The sequence below is a fragment of the Perna viridis genome, chromosome 2 (assembly GCF_037379345.1).
Source record: "Perna viridis isolate PV_CMFRI_1.1 ecotype Kerala chromosome 2, ASM3737934v1, whole genome shotgun sequence".
Lineage (NCBI taxonomy): Eukaryota > Metazoa > Mollusca > Bivalvia > Mytilida > Mytilidae > Perna > Perna viridis.
The window spans coordinates 33,550,651-33,572,424 of record NC_142446.1 but is presented as its reverse complement, the minus strand read 5'-3'; the positions used below and the strand labels follow the sequence as shown (position 1 = coordinate 33,572,424).

The 21,774-nt window shown below is 31.2% G+C and overlaps 1 protein-coding gene across 1 annotated transcript in view; it reads right to left on the bottom strand.

Annotated features, from left to right (window-relative positions):
- The window catches only part of LOC148624727 (26S proteasome non-ATPase regulatory subunit 1-like), a 153,749-nt gene that overhangs the window by 118,141 nt on the left and 13,834 nt on the right, over positions 1-21,774 (bottom strand). Inside the window, exons 14-18 of the mRNA XM_088567584.1 lie at positions 21,694-21,772; positions 20,836-20,935; positions 19,859-19,932; positions 13,253-13,313; positions 10,589-10,639 (exon numbers count right to left, since the gene is read on the bottom strand). Of these exons, the coding sequence (XP_088423710.1) occupies positions 10,589-10,639; positions 13,253-13,313; positions 19,859-19,932; positions 20,836-20,935; positions 21,694-21,772 (365 nt within the window). The remainder of the gene's footprint in view (positions 1-10,588; positions 10,640-13,252; positions 13,314-19,858; positions 19,933-20,835; positions 20,936-21,693; positions 21,773-21,774) is intronic.

Genomic DNA, 21,774 nt, shown 5'->3' with positions numbered 1-21,774 from the left:
TAAGAAGCACAGCACCAGTGATTATATATCAAATATTTTAGGTTTTAACCCTTGATTTCCACAAGAATCTTGGTTCCCTTGATTACTCTTACACAAAATGTTTTGTAGGCTATGATACACCAATCTTTAAGATATGCATGGAAATTCTGCTGGTCAATATAGCTTGAACAAGTTTGTAACACCCTTAGAAGTATATATTTGTCACAAGAACAAATAGTGTTGATGGTCAACCTCCTAAACCGATGGTCTACAGGTAATATTCGTTGGGTTCTTAAATTTGTGGATCAACCCACCCATGAAAACTATGAAAACTGGTAATCCAAAAATACTTTCAATCAAGGAAGTCTTCCCTATTTGTAATGACCACTATTTGATCTCTGAATTGCTGGAAATATTTGTAAATTTTTTATTTAGATTGATATTTGTGGGTTACAATGTTTCACCCACTGCCTGATGCTTTCATAGACTGACATTTAATTAGTCATAAGATAAATAACTGTATTAAGGATTAAGGATTTTTTGTTCCACTTGTACAGAGTAAAGACACATATATAAACTCATTTTATGATGAAAACTCAATTGTCTTCATTATGTTTTTTTTTTCAAATCAAAAATCATTTTCAAAGCCACTAATGTAGATACTGAAAATGCTGTTGTATTTTAAAATACGTCTCAATTTATACACTGCTATATTCTAAAAAAATATTTCTTCTACAACTATAAATCTGGCTGAAATGGGACTGAACAATTAATCACAAAAAAAAAAATTTTTCTTCCAATTAATATTTCAATACTTTCTTTTTTAAATGCAATTTTTTTTTTACAAGATTCTTACAGCCTGGCCATATCTTTTGGCCTCACATGAATATGACTTGAAACATATGATTTAATGTCATCCATACATTTTTAACTAGACACTATGGGTCCATAAAAGTGTTAATTGAAAAACTTTCACTGACAACGGAAAGTTGTGAAAACATGTAGGAAAATTGAACAATTAGTGATGTTTTTAGCTCATTTCTGTCCACTGTGTATTCATGACTTAGCAATTATGTCTGATAAAAAAGTATTATCACCTTGACAAAGTTGTCATGCCACTATTAGCCCAAAGATTTTGTCAAAACACCTGTTTCTGAAGCACATGTTCACACCACATCTGTGGAAGTTTTGCAATATTTAGCAGGGTTTTGACTTGTAAGGTTTCCACACTGCTGTCAAAGACATCTTGTTGTTAACCATGTAGATCAACTTCTGTATAAAAATCTCTATTATTTATATATTTATTACTTGCAATATGGGTTCATAAAAGTGATAATTTAAAAACTTTCACTGATGCAAGAAACTTGTGAAAACATGTAGGAAAATTGAACTTTCCGGTCTTTCATCTGCAGAGTTATCTCCCCTTTAACTCAGATTACTTTGTAAATTACTTTGGTGAGTTTATGCAGTTTTTGATAAACCTTATTTGGTACACATCTTTTAATCTTTATTTACAGCATGAGAATGATAGTGTTTCCTACAGACAATTTTGAGAGGGCACAGATGCCCTGCTTTCCTTAAATAAATGTTAATGCTTGCATGGTGTTTTCAACCCCCCTCCAACATGCTAGACTGCCTTTTTACCTTTTTAACCAGGATTTTTTTACTTTTTCAAAAGCTGTAGGGAACACTTAATTTAGGAATCTTTCTAAAAAAAATCCAAGGGTCATTTAATTTGACTCAAACAACACTAGCCTTTGTTTTATATTCTAAGTTTGTTTTTACTTTGTAAACCAAAACAAATTTTATACAAGAATAAAGACTTGCAAATGGAAAATAACTATGGTTTTTACAACTGCTAATTGTCACACAAACATCAGCCAAAGTAACTTCTATTAATAGGTCAAACACAATGAATGAATTCTACTGGTGTGTTAATTTCAGCATATCAAATAAAAACTTTCAAAAAATGGCACATATTTTTTTTCTTGATCCTGTTTAGAATAAAAGGTTGTGACCTTCTGCTATTAATGACAACTTAACATTCACAAACAAAACTTACCTTCAAGGTCATGATTTTAAAATAAAAGTGAAAAAATATACACAAGCTGAACATAAGTTACAATGTAGATATTTTTTCTGTGACATGGAGTATGATACTGATTTACGGTAACCATTGGAATTGATCAATTTTCCAAATGGTTAAATTTTTCTGACCTGTGGCTCATGAATAGAATGACTTTGTCAGTCAGGTTGGTATACTCCAATTACAACCTAGTTTTAGGTCAATAGATAAATATTATTTTTTTCCATACATGTAATAATGGCTGGCTAGCATCAACCAAAACCCTTAGAATTGATGATGAAAGATCATGCAATGTAATAATTACAGATAGATTGAAACCATGAAAATCATACTGAGAAATGACTGCAAAGCCAATTCTGACTTCCACAACTTATTTTAATTCATAAAAAAAAAACTGACTTTAGTAAAATATATAAACTATACAAAAATTGTTGGTTCATGAAAGATACTGTATCTTGTGATTTTGAAATAAAAGATATTTTGAAATTTTATTAATTTGATTAGGGTTCTCAATAAGTGTCCATGTCCGGCAATTTCGTCGTCTACTTTGACATTGGCGCTGGCTATTTTGTTGCTAAAAAAAAAATTAAATTGAAAAAAAAATGTTTGGTATCAATGGTGCCACCTACTTTAAAACTTATTGAGAACCCTGTTTGATTGTAACACTGATTGTAACATCTCTTGTACACCAATGATTTTGCATATCCTCATCTTTAAGATGGAAAAAAAAAATTTAGGTTAGACCTAAACAACCTATCATTGTAAATTTGTATATACCAAAGTACAGGGAAATGAAACCAAATCTGAAATCCAATTAAAAGCAAAATCAATCCATCCATTGGTGAGATAAGTAGGATCAAGTTCAGACAGATATACCTATGGAATGACTGACAGGCAATATGATTCAAATATATCAGCCAGTCCTTGAGTAGGGGTATAACAGTTAGGTACTAATGGATAATTCAACAATTAAAGAGGTCAAAGTTTAAAGAATTCTCCTGTTATATTTATAAGATATTGAAACAATATGATGATTTTCTTACAGTACTTAGTCCATTTTGATGATTGTGAAAAAACTAATACACAGAAAACACTTCTTAATTTAACTTACAACCAACTTTTGAACACAATATTATTTCCTTTTTTTTGCATAGCTACGACACTAACCAAAGTCAGACTGCGCATAAATCATATTAAATACAAAATTGAGTATTTATATACATTGGTTTGAAAATTACTTTTCTCAGTAAACCCTTTTTTTTAGAACCTTATCCAATTTCTGCAGCTTTTCAAAAGTAGTAGATTTTCTTCAATGACATAACAGCATTGTCAAACACAATTGCAAGACTCTCTCAGAAAATGTCAACAATGTAGAAAACCACCATGACGCAACTGTCAAAACTGTAATATATTTTCAAATCTAATCGAAATGTAATAAAAGAACAATTTGATGGAAAGTAGTTCCTCTTACAGGATTTACTAGCCCACACAAATTAAAAAAGCTAACTTTTCATTCCATTCAGTTAATCGAAAATATTCTATTTTGTTTTAAATGTTTTTCCATAATTTAATAATTCTTTCTCAAAGTGTTTTGGGATGAGGAAAAAAGATTAAGATGAACATTAGAACTGATGAAATTGTCTGCATATGATGGAAGACTTTGGTGCACAGTTTAAATCTAATTGCAGTTTGGGGAAAAATAAAGAATTAAGGATGCTAACAGATTTGCCAAGCACTTGACAAGACAGGACTGGCTTGTTCCTTCATGAAGTATACAACAAAAAAATAATAAGGATTTGATTTTAAGTCCATAATTGACTCAGAAATAATAAAAAAAAATCCTTCTCCAATACCACATTGAAAGCCAGAATATTTTTAGGTGGGGGTTATTTGGACAATTTTTTCTTAATTAAATATTGCTGATTAATTTTAAAATTGCTGACTAATTTTAATATCGCTGATCTAATTTTAAGCTTGTTTTAAACAGTTCTAATGCACTTTTGCTTAAAAGTTTGGGTCATAACACCCTCCTCTCCAACTCTCCCTTGCTTATGGGCCTACAAAACATGTGAACTTTTAATATTACATCTACATCTCAAGTTCAAACTAATCTGAATGTGTTAAATGAAGTTTTGTTAAATTTTTTTTCGGTAGTTTCTTTACCAGTAGTTCAAGCCCAGGCCTGTTTCACAAAGCACTCATAAGACTTAAATACACATTATTTCCTTAACAAACCAATGAGACTTACATGTGAAACAATTTACTGGTACATAAAACCAGAAAAAAACTTTGTAATGAACTATAATATGAGCTAGAATTATTTCAGTGTATGTGTATTATAACTGTACACACTCAAAGTATTCATTTGTAGCTCAAGAGTCCATGTTGCTAAGGTTAGGAGAGATTTTCTCATAAAGTTTTACCTTACTTCTAGAATGCTATGTACAGCCAAGGTTGGCATAGGGTTGAGACTGAAGCTTGCTTAGCTATTACAAGACCAAAAATGTAAAAATAAATACATGGGACAGACTTTGTCTTCCTTTGATTGATTTAAACTTTTTACTTTACCATAGTTACTGAAAGATGTGTTGGATAAAATATTTTCAAAAATCTTTATCTTAATTGTCCAGTCCTAACTACTTAAAAGGTTCAATAGGTGATGATGGTCAATCTATCAAGGTAAGACTGATTGTATTCTCTGAAGTGATTTTTTTTAACTGGCTATAAAATATTAAATAAACACATTCTGTAAATTTCTATTTACCTAAATTTTGTCCATTTTTTTAATCCCATAATCAAGTTTCTTACCATCTTACAAAACATCTACTTCAATCAACTATATATTAGTTACATCACATATAACGTCAAAGTCAAATAAATGTTGTTACAGAAAACTGCCCAAAAAAACACATAGAAGTATAAACAAAACTCTGAAGATAATAAAAAAAAACTGAGATTCTTTGTCAACAAAGCTTTTTCAAAGTATTCAAACATAAATCATCCTTTAATCAAATATTTACTGGGTAAAACAAAGATAATTTTGTTACAGGAAGTTTAGAAATTTGCAACAAAATTAGCCTCAAGGAAAATAACTTAGACACATTCATTTTATCATTTTGAAAGATACAGGCCTTTCATCAGTATTAGTTTCATGGCAATAGATGATTTACCTTGAATTACAATGAACAGCTAGAAAAAGATTATTGCCCTGGTCTGATTGCCAAATTTTCCAAGTTATCATTGTTTTAAAGCAAATACAATGTCCAAACCAAGAGTGAACTAAATATAATGAGAAGGAAGCAATGCAATCTCTGTGGGCAGCAAATTTGTTAAGGCAGTTTAAAGGATTTGTTACAGAAAGAGGATGTACATACAGACAGACGGACCGATCATTATAGAGTGTCAAACATTTGTTGGCAACGCTCTAATTCATGCTCAGAAATATCAGTTAAAACACATGAACTAACAACATTTTTAAAAAGTACAAAAATGGATACATGGAATAAAAGTATCTTTAAACTATCTCAAGTTTGCAACAATTATCATTTCTCTTTATATGCTCATACACAAGATATCTGATAACACTATGACATTTAACATGGGTTCAACCCTATTTAATTATTCATGATATTTTTTTCAAGCAAAGTGAACATATGAATTTAAGGTGAACCAAGGTTAATATCACCCCTCAAAATTAGTTGGAGATAAGAGTTATGGGGCGAACCCAAGTAAGTAACCTAAGGTGCTAGTGTGAACGTGAAAGTGGGGTAAAAGTGAAGCTGTTGCCAAGGAGATGTATGATGTTCAATGACATCATTTTAATAATTTTATTATCAGAAATTGCGAATTCCTTCATTTTTGCAATGGAAAATCTTTTTAATTCATTAGCTGACTCAACGTTAGAATTTGGAACATTTTACCCTTTTCAAGTATACATACATATATCAATAACTATATATATGCCTGATAAACTGAAATTATTTACCGGTATATACACACAAGTGGCATTTTTATTTTTGAAAAAGGAAAAATATTTAAATGGGACAGCTAGGATAACAAGTGTAAATGAGACAAAATAACCTAGATTGATTGACCTGGATTGCCCTAAGCCCAATTTTCTAGAGTGAAAAAGGTATTACTTTCAAATAATGCTTCATTAAAGATTTTTGCTGATGACAAATTATGCTTATGTAAGATACATCACAGTAAAAATAGTCACAACAGGGTATAGAACCCACAAAACCTGATTTGGTTGTAGTAGAAGATAACAGTACAGACTTCTGGAATACTGTGTTGTCAGATTAGAGGTCTTAAACATCTGTATGACCCAAAGTTCAAAATCAGGTGAAAAATCTAAGAAATACTGGTCAGCGTCGTTTTAGACAGCTTTATAAAAGGCTACGTGTAAGAAATACTACTATGACTGGCATGTCCTTCAAATCTGGGACAAACTAGTTGTGAAAATGGAAAATTTAACCATAAAATAATAAAATTCTTTCATCAATTTCTGTCAAAGCAAGTTCATTTACTCATAATTTTTGTTTAACTACTGAAACAATAGATCTGACTTGCCACATTACATACCCAAGGGCATCCTTGGAGAGAGAGATCAAATCGTTAAACAAACACAATTCTAGAGTCTTAATTTACACCAATCCCACAAGGAACCAAAATGATGGATAGAAAACTAACGTTAACATAGCAGGCAATTATACAACATGATAGCTAGCTCAAAGCTTAATTCATAATGGTCATCAGCTTGCTATCAGCTTATATAAGGATTCATTTACTATGATTCCTATGAAAATTACATATTATTTAACCACCAGGCTGGATTAATGTTAAAATCTTTTGTATCATATTTTACCATAAGGCTAGAATACTACTCAATTCTGTTTACTATATTTCACCTTGAAGCTGAAACAATATTATAAATGTTTGGTAAATTTAGAACAGAATGCTTCCTGATCTTCTCCTAGTAGTCCTACCCTGAGATATACTTTTTGTATTTTTTATTGCCTAATGTCTAGACCAGTACCATTATCTATATGATCAATTGCAGTCTTTTCTTTAATGCCTCATAGAATTAAATTTCTAGCTCCTTTAAATAAGGAGGGCAGGGTTGAGAATCAAATTCTGAATTGTGCTGCACAAATGCAGGAAAAAAGACTTTAAAATATCATCCAGATTCAGGAGCAGTCTGAAGTATATCAAGTATAAATTTTTTTTCATCAAATTTTATACTGTCATAATATGTACAAAACATCTTCCCTAATGCAAAAAATTGAAAAGCACCAGGGTCCACAAGCCGAATTGTGTTTTTAAGCATACTTGACCTTGACCTTGACCAGAACATTTCCCAAATCAATAAGTATCTCACTTATCTACAAGTAACAATATCCGAACGTTTGGTTTGAATCAGATGTAAACTTTTTGAGTTATCGTCCAGAAACTTCTATTTTATGAAAATATTTTAAGGTTTTTAGCCGCTGTGATCTTGGAAACCAAATTTCCTGGTTTACAAATCCTACAAAAACCATGGAAATTGGTACATGAACAATGAACAATAATACTTTCACAATATCATAAAGATTCTGTGAAAGTTTCATTCAATCCCATTCAGTGGTTTAGAAAGAGTAACGGATAAAAAAATGGGCCTCCTCTATGCCCCAAAAATTCATTATTTATGACAAATTCCCATGTCTTGATATGTGTAACCCCTAAACTGGTTTGGATCAAAAATCTAAAATAGAGGGTGCACAATGTAATAAAATTCTGGAAAGGTATCATTCAATTCTATTCAGAGGTGTAAGAAGAGTAATGGATAAGAGATTGGTCCCCCATGTCCCAATATTTATCAATGACAAAGTCCATGATTTGCTATGTGAAACCTCCAAATAGATTCATATTAAAATCTAAAACAGGAAGTGCACAATGAATGGGAACAAGTAATAATGATTCTGTGAAAGTTTCATAAATTAAATTCAGCAGTGTTTTTTTTTTTCCGAAACTCTTTCTATGTAACTAATCCATGTAATCAGCAATTATATTGAGCACAATTCCATTTCTTTTTCTATAACCTTTAACTCTTTCACATCTGGGGCCAATTCATATATTCACCTTAATAAGTACTAATTGAGATATATATTTATGTATCCAAGTTAATAGTATTTAATGTTATAGAAATCCAGATAAGATTAATATAGATAAAAATAAAACATCACATATTCCTGTATCAGAAATTAATAATACACTATTCATCTATAGATCCATCATTTAATGTTTATTATGTGTGTTAATTTCAAAGGATGCACTTTACTAAAAAACAGATATTATTGAAAATTTCATAAGACAGATAATTTCAAGTCCTTCAGGGGCTTAGCGCATGGTTTATTTTTTGCTATTGGAGACCTTACATTAAACCCGGATAGTGTTAGAATGTTCCACTGTAGAACACAGCAACAAGAGAATTTACAAAAGATATAGCTATTAATTCAGTGGAATATCTGATTAAATTATTGTTTCTTTACAGAAGTATTTTTTTAAACAAAATAGCAGTATCATATCATTGCTAGAAACTCATAAAATCATAGATTTTTATCTGAACATAAGACAAAGTACATATTGTATTTTCCACTTATCAACTGTAATTAAACATTACGAAATATTCCATCTTTTGGGGTTTCTCGAGAGGCCACATAGATAAGAGGCAACAATATTACAACAATCAAGTCATGAGCACTTTGATGTCAGTTTTACAGAAGATTTCAGAACATTGATCTTCACAATTGGAAGAATATTAACTTTACTTATCTTAATTAGCATTGTCATTAATAACTATCTCTAAATTATAAACTTGTAAAGAAAAATGAATTTAACAAATAGGAATTCAAGATGATTACCTACATGTGACAATCTACTGGACAATGAATATTGTCCGATTTGATTTAAATACCAGTAAAGTTTTGGTGGTCATGCAGTTAGGTTAGTGCATGAAAGTATATACCGTTAAATAAAGTCGGTCCATAAGTTAAAGTCTGTTTCTTCATACTGAATCGTCAAATTCATCAATATGATAGAAGTAATGAATGAATGAATGAATGAATGAATGAATGATTAAAGAAATTTATTGTGCTAATTAACCAGGTGACAAGAATATGAAGATAATTTTAACCATCATGGTCACACCTTCTATGGGCAGGTGTAAAAAGGTTCCTCACAGTCTTTATGAAATATAGTTCTGACTTGTCTTTTTCTACTATATAAGCAGTTACAAACTTCCAAATTTTTTGTCTGACATGTTTGTTGATTAGGTGGTATAATGACTGTCCTAACCTTCAGTAAATACAGTAAATATCTCTCAGAATCAAATCTCTTTTGGACAAAATGACTTCTTCTGTTTAGACAGGTGTATATAACAGATTCAAAAATAAAATGTCTGACTGCATAATTTATGGTTTATTCAAGGTTCAATCAGTTTAGACAGGCTTTACTGTATTTCATTAAACAACTTATTTAGGCATGTGATTTTTTTCTTATTTCATAAGGAAGAAAAAAACACATAATAATGACTTGCTATAATTAAGTCACTTTATTAGAGATGCTGGCCAAGTTAAATAGCCTCGAAATAGGATTGATATCACTATTTACTTAAATAAGTACCCACAGAAGTAAACTAATTTACAAATAATTACAGGGGAAAAATAATGTGAAAGAGTAAACCATATGATAAAAATCCATTATAAAGTGTATTTTGAATCAAGAAATTATTCAATATACTAGCTCAATTAACTAACATTCTCGGCTGGAGTTGCCATATTTTGGAAATTCAAAAATACAAACTCTTTAATGTACTTTTCAAAATAATTTTTATAATCATTTGCATAATAACTCAAATTTTGCACACACAAATAAAATGCAAATAACATATTAATATCAAAAACAGAAACAACTCTGGTGCATTAAAATACATTTCTACACCAGAATTTTTTATACCACCTGGTTGGACTTAATTCTTTACTAGTTCATCATGATGTCTAAAATATTTTCAAAATTTAATCTGGATGTAACACAATTTCTGATTGGTCAAGATTTTAGCATTATGGGATTTTAACCCAGATACTTGATAAGTGCACTGAAAACAATTAATATCATGTTCTAATTAACAAAACATATCACTTAATTAAAAACAAGTTTTAAGGAAAATTCAATGGTGCCAAGAATTTACTATATGAGACATACTTTCTATCTTTCCATGCAGTTAAGGTAATCTTTTTAACTGGATTTAAACATTAACAACAGAGAATACAAAGTTTAGCCACTGCTGAAATAAAACTGGGTAATTAGGTTATTGATTTTCATATAATTCCATGCTTATAAAAATGAAAATAAGCTACAAATGTAGGACAATTAAGACTTGGATATCCTACACTTTTGATAAACAGTTTTATTTGATGATCAACGATTGATACTACATTAAATATAAAATAGACTTTATAGTGCATACAGTAAAATCTTAATTACCTGTGACAGCATCATCTTGGTACAAATTAAACTTCAACTGTTCATAAATATCTGAAAAATATAAACAGTTTGTTGTTACTATTTTTTTCATTATCTTTTTTTTTCTGATATTGAATGTTGGCACTTAGGAGCAAAACCACCCAAAAAAATATTTTCTTCTGCAGTCTTCAACCTGTATTTTTCACTGCACAAGTCAACTGGTCTTCAACATTTTCAAATCTGCAAGCCCACGTGAAATTTTATAAGCCTTACAGATATCGACAAACATGTATATCATGATGAAAAAAATTTGTATCTGCATCTTCCATAAACTGTTTTATATTAAATTTTTTCTGAAACACTTTTCTGTAGAAAGGGAATTTTGTTAAAGAAATTCCTTTAGACCTATACCTTAATACTCAAATTATTACACTTAAAACCAACAGTTTCAGACAAGAATGAAAAAAAAAAAAAACCAAAACAAAACAATGTAAACAATGATATTTCAAATAAAGACAACATGGCTACAATATTATTTAACAGTTGAAGTCATATTTAAGCCTTTTTTTGTGTGTCATATTGTTTCTCTTCAGTTTTTATGCGTAATCTTTTTTAATCCATTTTGCTACATCGTATATATTTTTGCCAATATATATATTGCAAAACACTATGGCTGGTCGAGTTACATGTATGTACTATGTACACAAATATCTAAAAAAAATTAAAGCACAAACAATAAAATGATTTGCAAGGTGCAGCTTGATATGACGGCAGAGGTCAAACCCTGAACAGTCGGGGCAAGGATGGACACACACACACACCAATGTTTCTAGCCCCTAACTCCTATACAGTTTGTCACAACTCCCAAAGTCAATCTCAGCCCTTCTTTGAAGGTATTTATGGCACCTTTAGGTACAATATCAAAGAGATTTATTTATTTATAATCAAGATATTGTTCTGATATCAAGAAAATGCTTGTTTTTTTTTTCTATTTTTGCCCTTAACTTCTAAACCATTCAAGTCGTGATCCCAAAATCTATCCCAAACTTCCTTTTGTGATATGACACTTTGTGATATAATTCCATAAGATCAATACCCTTAAACCCAAGTAATTGTCAACACACTGAATGTCTATAGACAAAGACAACAGCATAGTACAACTACAATTTTTTGTGGTCAGACAAAAAAAAACAAATATCTCACAAATGAATGAAAGAACTTATAAACATACTGATAAAAAGACTTAAAGACATATCAGCAAAAATTAATCTACCAAAATGTTTGTTGGCAAAGCCCCAAAATTTTTTCATCTCATCTTTTTTCTATTTATAACATGTAAATAAGTGTTACCATACACATTTGAAGGAACTAGTCTTTAAGGCAGTTGTAAAACCATGTAATTGGCATGGAAATACAAACATGTGTGAATAATTGTGTTAGAATAAAATTAATCTACTGGAAAATTATTAAGCTCTGTTGCCTTCTTGCTTTAATTGATTCCACTTAGGAAATCAGAGATGAACGTTTACTAGTCCAAACATCGTTATCTTTCAAAGAAATTATGTAATCTCTGTTTATTGTTATTTTGTACATCTTGTATGGAAGTTATCTAAACATCTGTAAACAATGCAATATTGTTGACCTTTCTGAAAACTGCACCATCCTCTTGAATAGGGCTTTTATGTCTACTTCTGGATTTATTTTTATCTATAAATGCTATTGAAAGAGTAATCAAGGGAACCAAGAATATAGTAGAAATCTAAAGAATGTAATCCAGGGACAAAGACATGGAACACAGACACAATAAACAAAGAACAAAAAATAACCAAAATAACACATATAAATGAGCAACTCGGACTTCACTAAAAACTGGGAGCACGGACCAGGTGCACCTGTCCTCTGCTTTTCTAGAAACATCTGCCGAGTTGCTCACAAAAAGTCAAGTCCAGGGAAGACGAAAGAGGAAAGTTTTCAAAATAGAAGACAGATTTCTATTCATTTTTTTCAAAATTTTCTCCATATGTTCTCAGAAACAGTTAAACAATGTATCTTATCACCATATTTATGCAGAAGAGGATTCCACTGATAAGACTGTAGTCTTTACTCTATAAACAACCCATGCTATAACAAATTAATAATCTTATAGATTATAATAAAAGACATCAGTGTAATTTTAAGCAGAAACATTGTATTAGCACTTTAACTGATCACCGATTGGGAAATATCTTGTAACGGAAAATTCTGAGCCATTCCTTGACAAATTAAGAAACTTTCACAGGGGAAAAAACCTTGTTTAAAGAACCCCATCTACCAATAATCATCATCATGAGCATGTGTTCTTAGTTTTACCGTGATAACTGTAAGTACTAAGTCTCCTTAAGATGAGCATAGGTACCAAGTTTCATCATGTTAAGCATGAGACTTCAAGTACCAAGTTATACCATGATAAGCATATGTTTTCAAGTTTCAGCATGTTAAGCAATTGTACTAAGTTTATCAAGATGACTATGATAAATGATAACTAGTAAATGAAGAAAGTTGAATTTTGGAACAGCTCTTCTTAATTATGTTAAGTGGACATATAAAAATATTCTGAAAATATTCATGCTATTAAGTATATTGATGTTTAACTTCGTTTTTTCCTGTCTAGCCATTTCATTTTTTTTAATATATGATCTAACCTACCTTGTCTGGCTGTGCCCATGGCAGCCAACCCCAATCCAAGGCAACCACCATGTCTTACCATCTGTAAGAAAGTAACAAGAAATAGAAACCATGTGTACAACCATAAAAAATGGCAAAAATATTTAATCTGCACCAATGTCAGATTGCATTGTAAAAGGAGTCAGGTAGGAAAAAAAAAGGATTATTTATTTTTAAAAAGCTGCAACTTACATCTTCAACATCCTCATACCTACATGTTTTGAAAAGGAAATTTTATTTCAAAAGTGTGTTGATATAACATCCAAGGTGTTTTTTTAATGAAATTTCCAAATGTAGTATTTAAGAATTACCCATGGAAGAAGAAGACAGTTGAAAATTTTCAACCAATAAAATCACAAAATTTCCTTAAAAAAAACATGTTGATTTATAATTTACAAAATGGTTAGAATGGAATAAATTGCATAATATAGTTGATAGTTTCAGGAACTTTTAAAACATATTCTGAGTCATCTACTATCAATAAAGAGAAAAATCATCCTATCTGACATAATAATGAGTTCAATATAACAATGCAACAAAAAATAAAGTGGGATAATGTGTTGCCCATATCATAGGATCTGTCTGGTTTCTACAAGGATAGTCTCTTTAAAAGTATCCAGTATCATGATTGCAACTCACTAACAAAATCCTATTACATCTTAGTATACTATTACTCAAACATTAATTTTTTTTTCATAATGTAAACCCAGTGTAACAGGAGCTATGGCTGATATCCCATCCTCTACAAGAATAGAGAAATCTGTCTGAACTGAACCCTTTCACAGCTACAGGTTTTGGTCAGATAAGGCAGGAGTTCAGTTTACACAGATTATAAAGCATCAAAGTTGACATAAAGGGTTTTCAATATGTGTTAAATTTAGACAAGTTACAAATTTTACTTAGGTTCAGTTATAACAGGTTTTAATTTAATACTGCAAATTTTACATGTAAAATCTTTAAATTCTTAACTTTGTTTTTTAAACATCTTGTAATAACTATCTTGCTCCAGTATTATCTACATATCTGCTTAACTTTATCAAATAATTTAATCAAAATCCACAACATTAAAAAAACAGACAGACAGAAAATGTGATTTCTACATACCCTCAAACTTTGAAATGTGGGTATAAAGAACTATGTACTTAATAGAAAACTTGCAGCAAAAAAATATGTTAACTTCAATACAGACAATTATGACAAATCAGAACTTCTCTAAAATTTTGTAATTAATCCTTAACATCAAAATCAAAACATTATAAAGTCCTTAAAACTATTTCTATTCAGCTTCAATAATAAGAAAAATGATATACAATTCATCTCTTAGGTCCTTTCTAGTCAAAAACTGTTCAATTGTCAATGTGACATACATATGTAATTGATTCATACTGACTCCGTAAATGACAAAATAGTGATAAATAAAAGCCTTTAAAGACTGTACTTGGCATAATTCATTGCCATTAATTTCTAGACCACTGGAGACAAATAGAATTTCCAATACTAATTGAGAGAGAGTGCCATAATCCATTGCCTGCCTTGTAAATAAAAGTAATTTTTTAGTTCCCTAAAGAGCTACATAATTATTGAAACCTAGGACTTAAATATTATGTCATGCTGATAAAAAGATGTTATGAAAAATCTATGAGGCTGTAACTTTTCATTCATGACTTTATAGTCAACCTAGTTTCAAAAAATTCATTAGAATCCGTTTTCAATAAAAGCATTATAGTGATACAACATTTAAGCTGTTCTGTCATAATAAATGTTATATATAGAATTTATTCCTTTTGAGAATCAAACAAAGAGTGACCACACGGTCAGTAAAACACCATTCTTCTGACTGCTTTTTATAATATACCAAATTATCAAAAACTGTGAGTGAGCTAACTGAGTAATACCCCCTACTTGCAACATGAAATAATCTAAATTGCTTTAACTAGATTACTTTGTTTCAGGCATGTCTACATATGATGTCTAATATTCATATCTACTTCCATTAGAGAACAGTTATGGAGGTATTGTTGCCAAGGTTACAATGGGTTACTATGGTATATGGGGACAGACAGAGATCAGGTCAATGTCATTAACTTAGTTTACAGTGTTTTAATCTGCACCAAGTCACTGCCATTCCAAACTACCCCTTACAAGGCAGAATGTTTCTACACATTTTAAGTAGCTGTCTTCGTAAGAATCATGCAAAATCTGAAAAATGTGATACACCCCAAAAAAGGCTACATATTTTTTATTTTTGTAATTAAGTTGTTTTGTGGGTCTATATTATGAAATGTGTACTTATTCATTCAAATCTGCCTGCTCTTAGGAGATAATCAACATTAAAAATCTAATAGATTCTATTGTATTTGAGTGTCATTTACAGAGTTATCTCCCTTAATTTTGAATTTTACAGTGCATTCTATACAATTTTTATCTCCTATGAGCAAGGGTTATACAAAAAACCAAATGTTAATTTCTGTTTACTGAAGCATTTTAAACAAAATATCAAAAATAAAAATATGTAGGCTTTTAACCCATGTATCACTTTTTGCATGATTCTTAGCTGGAATGCTACTTAAAGCACTGAAATGGGATTCTTTTTGGTGTTTGAAATTTGCCTTGATTCCTACATTTCCATATAGAATAGAGACAGGTATGAAGATTCTGTTTTATCAGATGTTAAAAGTAATAGCAACACCTTAGGATTGGAAAAGCATGAAGCTAAATAGCTTGAAGATGAAGGCATGGTGCAGTGTCATGTTAAATTCACCTAAAAAAATCTCTGACCTAGTTCATTTACAAATTTGTGATTAAGTACTAGCAATGCAAAATTTCTAACAGGGGACAGTTTATACTTCAAGCTATTTTGATCTGGAAATTTGATCTATTATCGTTTGAATTCCCATGTAAGAAACTTGGAGAACTTGTAAATGTAGGCAAACTGACTTTGATGATGGCAGTACCTTCCCCATGAAAACTCAAATTTTCAAAAATCCTACAACACCATTCAGGGCTCACTTCTAAATAGTAAATGGCATTGCCATTAAATATTCAATTAAATATAGGTTTATGTAAGTGACAGGCAGATTGTCAGTCCCTTACAGATTCTAAGAAACCTACCTACCGGTATCTCAATTATATAGGGAAATCATGATGGAATAAAAATAGAATAAATGAAGTATCTTCAATGAAATACTATCAATATTCTTAGTCACAACTATCTTACTTAGTCTAAGAGCACCAAAACTTATTACATCATAAACAATAAAATAAAAAGAATAAAATTATCACTCCTTTAATCATTTAGATCATTTAATCATTTAAGTGACAGACAGACAGACACCAATTAAACAATGTATTCTCACCGCAGTAAGAGACATTATATGCAACTATCAAAACATAATATAGTAAAATGCACTAAGAAATCATTCTTGAAATAATTTTCATATGTTAGAAAGTCTATTTTGTTCTAAATGTAGATTGAAACATGACAGGCGTTTACTCTTAAGCTATGTGTAATTAATTGGTATATCAGCCTCATGTAAGCTTAAAATTAAATATTCGAACAATCTCAAATCCATCAGAGGTCTCTACCTCTCATAATCATATACTCAGACAAAACAAAGCTGCCAGTGATTCATATCTATTGTACATGTATATAAATTAGGATTTAAGAATCATTACAATGTTCAACATAAAACTGCATGCTTTGTCGAGCTTGGTACACACCGATTCATACAGTAACTCAACAGAACAAGAATTAATACTGGACAGCATTTAAACTGTTTACAATTTATGCTCATCTTTATACAACTTCATATTACATTTTAATCTGAAATTAATCTGTCCCATGGCAGCCATAAAATGACTTTCCCATTCTATATAAGGAAACATAGCTAAGACCCACGAAACAAGAAGTTGATATCACACAGCAACAAATTGCTTACAATATATGTCCAATTTATATAAAGCCACATACCAAACTTAAAATCAATCCATTCATTGGCTGACAAGATAAATGTCAAAATATTTGGATGGACAGAATAACTGACAGACAGACAAGGTGATTCCAATATACCATCAACTTGTTAAGTGGGTTTAATTAAGACTTTAAGACAGTTTGTGGCTAAAGAGGTTCTTCAATCAAAGCAGTAAAAAGACAGTGATCTTCAAAAAGGTTATAAACAGACTCAATGCACTGTAAAAAGCGAAATCAAATTGCTATACATGTACTGGAAATTTTTTATTTATATTGTACAATGTAATTTAACTCTGACTAGAAATTATTGAGATTGAATCTATCTGCGGGCCCCAGCACTGCAATTCAGCCAAATATACGAGTGGATTTAGTGATCGACCCGCATGCCAAATATCAAAAGCCAACATTGAAAGACAAAAAAAAGTTTCACCCCAAACACGAACTTGTCAACGAAAAACCAGGAATTTGACCTTGAGGTCGAAGTTCAAGGTCAAAGGCCACTATCTATGGTACTGGACATATTATCTATTGGTAATCTACCAACACACCAAATATCAAAGTCCATATAATAAGACAAAAACGTTACAGCCTAGACAAAAGTTTGTCACTAAAAAATACGAATTTGACCTACTATCTATGGTACTGGACACATTATCTACTGGTGATCTTCCAACATGCAAAATATCAAAAGCCTACATAGAAAGACAATAAAGTTACAGTCTGGACACAAGTTTATGGACGGACAGACTGATTGACCACTAAAGGGCGATCACCATTTCATGGCGGGGCCCTAATAAGTATCCACAAGTCTCATGCCAAGCCCAGAAAAGTTTTGTCAAGTTTTTGAAAATATACATTCAAAATTCATGTATATATATATATAAGGAATATGGGTATGGTAAATATGTCAAAGAGACAACAAGTCAACTGGAATGAAAAATGTCAACCCAAGGTCACCAAGGTCTTCAATAAATGATAAGGAAACCCTCATACAACTGGGCAGGCTGCCGCTGGCCCCAAAACAACATTGTATCTAGGTACACCCTCATACCACTGGGCAGGCTGCCGCTGGCCCCAAAACAACATTGTACCTAGATACATCCTCATACCACTGGGCAGGCTGCCGCTGGCCCCAAAACAACATTGTACCTAGGTACATCCTCATACCACTGGGCAGGCTGTCGCTGGCCCCAAAACAACATTGTACCTAGGTACACCCTCATACCACTGGGTAGGCTGCAGCTGGCCCCAAAACAACATTGTACCTAGGTACAGCAAAATAGTTGCCCTTGTATACTCCAGCAGAATAAAGTTAATGTATGTTGAACAAATCAAATTAGCTTTACTAAGTACAAATCAGTTTTATACTTTTAAGACACATTTATACTTACATTATATATGATAATTAAGTTTCATGAATTGCTTTTGGTTTCTTAATGTTCTACAATTACTTCACTATGGGTAATAACACACAAAATAAATCATAACCATCCACTATGTAGTATGGAACGTGACAAACTTTTATCAAGATTCATAACAAATATTCAAGTTATTACAGGAAAACCCAGAGTTTACATACAACATGGACAACAACGACAACATGGGCACCATACCAGAGACTTATTTCCGTTGAAAAAATGAAAAAAAAGTCAGGAAAGATAATGACACAGAAGGGCAAAACATGAAAATAAAGTTATTTCTATGAACAAGTGTGGAAATCCCCCCCCATCTGTACAATATTTTATAATATAATTATTCAAATTTTTTTTCGTAATATACAGCACTCTTAGCAAAGCAAACATTGCAGGAATTATTTAAAGCATCAATTGAAAATGTCTAGACTACTAAAGATTAAATCAACAGGATATGAATCATCCTCTGCATGATTTTTTGATGGAATTATACTAAAGTTAGTAGATTAGATTAACCTTATTTCATCTGTGTACAATGGGTACATTAACCACAAATCTTCAAAGGTCAACAGTTCAAAATTATATTATGTTTTGTGTTGGTTTTTTTTTATGCAAAAAAATTATCGGCTCTCACACAATTTTTCATGCTAAAGACACTAAAAACGACATTAACAGTGACTTTGTAAATGTTTCTTGTACCATGGATTCATAAAGTCAAGTCAAGTAGAACTAAGCAATAAGACCATTCAAATTTAACTATTGGTTCTGTGAAGCTGTTGTTGAAAAAATTCTAAAAAAAATTCCAAGACCAAGGAACCACTGTTTTTCTAGATTCTAAAAAAAAATTTCTTTCCATGTCCAATCTGGTGTATTATCTAACTGAAGGAAGAAAACTGAAGAAAGGTATAATTACAAACCAGAGATTTTTAATACCTTTTCGAACAAAGCAAAATCTAAAATGAGCTGTTGATTTATAACTATTTTCATGGTTATCAATTGGCAGTTAAAGTACTGAAATATTACTTTGAGCCTGGAAAAAGCTGATTGTATAGGCTGGTGAATTCTTCTCCTTCAGGCACTAGACCACATGTCTCAAAAACATCTACAGTTTTACATTCAATTTACCTGGATAGATGGGAGTTGTGATTTCTTTATACCCCATCCAAGTTTTTCTGTGGGATAACAATTAGTACTTTTCATACTTACATCAGTTGAGGCTTCTTTCAATTGATTCAATAAATATTCTGTTATTTCTCCACCATGATTGGCATGTATCAAACCTTAAAACAATAAGAATAAATTTTATTTTATTTTATGACAAAGTGGTCATTTCCTATTTCATCAATTAAAGCTATCCATGTGCATATATATATACAATGTCTCAGAGTGTGACGACTCTATTCGCTACACTGCTCCATCGGATCAAATTGATATAGGGAAGATAACGTAAACTTATAGAAGGGTCTGAAAAATTCCCAACGATGTTAGAACTGTCAAATTTGCGATGCAAATTTTTGGTTGTTCCCTCCGTGGGACTTGTACCGCTGTGACATCTATGGCAACACCACCTGCACAAAGTCCAGCGCCCTAGACCACTCGGCCACCTAGGCTATATAAAAATATGGCTTTCGTTGGCCGGGTCATTCCTCCTTGTAGGATTTATCTAGGGCTGTAACTTAGTACACGATGTATGGTAGTACGGGACAGTTTGTGCAGGCGGTGTTGCCATAGATGTCACAGCAGTACGAGTTCAAGTCCTGCAGAGGGAACGACCAAAAATTTGCATCGCAAATTTGACAGTTATAACATTGTTGGGAATTTTTCAGACCCTTCTATATATATATATATAGAACTGGTTAGTACTACTCAAATCTTACATACAGAAAAACTAAATTTTGGATCCTTCTTGATAGCTTGGAAATTAGAAATAGTACCTCCTTCCCCACATAGGAGTAAAATACACCAAATTGTCATCCCTACCTAAAGCATATAGTTTGACAGTTATAACATCGTTGGGAATTTTTCAGACCCTTCTATATATATATATATATAGAACTGGTTAGTACTACTCAAATCTTACATACAGAAAAATTAAATTTTGGATCCTTCTTGATAGCTTGGAAATTAGAAATAGTACCTCCTTCCCCACATAGGAGTAAAATACACCAAATTGTCATCCCTACCTAAAGCATATAGTCCACCACCTTCAGAATAAGCTGAACCAGGTCCAGAATCTTTTGGTAAATACGTTGACATTAAATTCAATGCTTCTTTTTCATGACCCTGTAAGTACAGAATGTAAATCATTTTTAAACAAATCATACTCAAAATTACAAATAGTTTAATATTACTAAACAAGATTTTTTTTCTGGCATAACTGCAATAATATTATGCATTAAAAACTTCCCTTGCTAAAAAGACAAAGAGAAAATTGACTAATAAAAGAAAATATTTCAGCTTTTTGACATGTGTTATGACCTTATTACATGTGATGCATAGTAAAGTATAATTCTAATTGAAATGTTACCTGCAATATCTAATATAATGTCTATCAATGACACTTTAAATTTTTTCATTGATTTTTTTTAATCAAATATAAACAAATTTTAAAGGATTGACTAGATTAAGTCCAAAAATTAAAAAAAAAATGTAAATTTTTCATGACAGTTTAACATATACAGTGAAACCTGCAAAATTTGAACATGGATCAACAGGAAACCTGTCTTAACCATTCATTTGTTAAAACACTTCAAATAAATTTCATTGGACATTTAAAACTGTGTAAACAAATTAACAGCCTGAACTAAACAAATATCTCAGTTCAGAAGTGATTTGGATAGGTTTTACTACTATATAATGGTTCATTTTTATGTGTAAGACTATGTAAACAGGCCAAGAGTACTACTATGTGGTCAGAAAAAGAAAAAAACACAATGATAAAGCAGAAAGTAAAAGCAAACAAGACTCCACTAAGTACTTGGAGTATACCAGGTGCACAGGTAGGGCAAAGATGTGAACAAAATTGTTTGTAATATATTTACCTTATGTATGACACCTAAACTGGCTGTAGCTGAAAACTTGGCCCAGTTTGTTGCTCTGGCTAACCATTCTAAATTATCTCT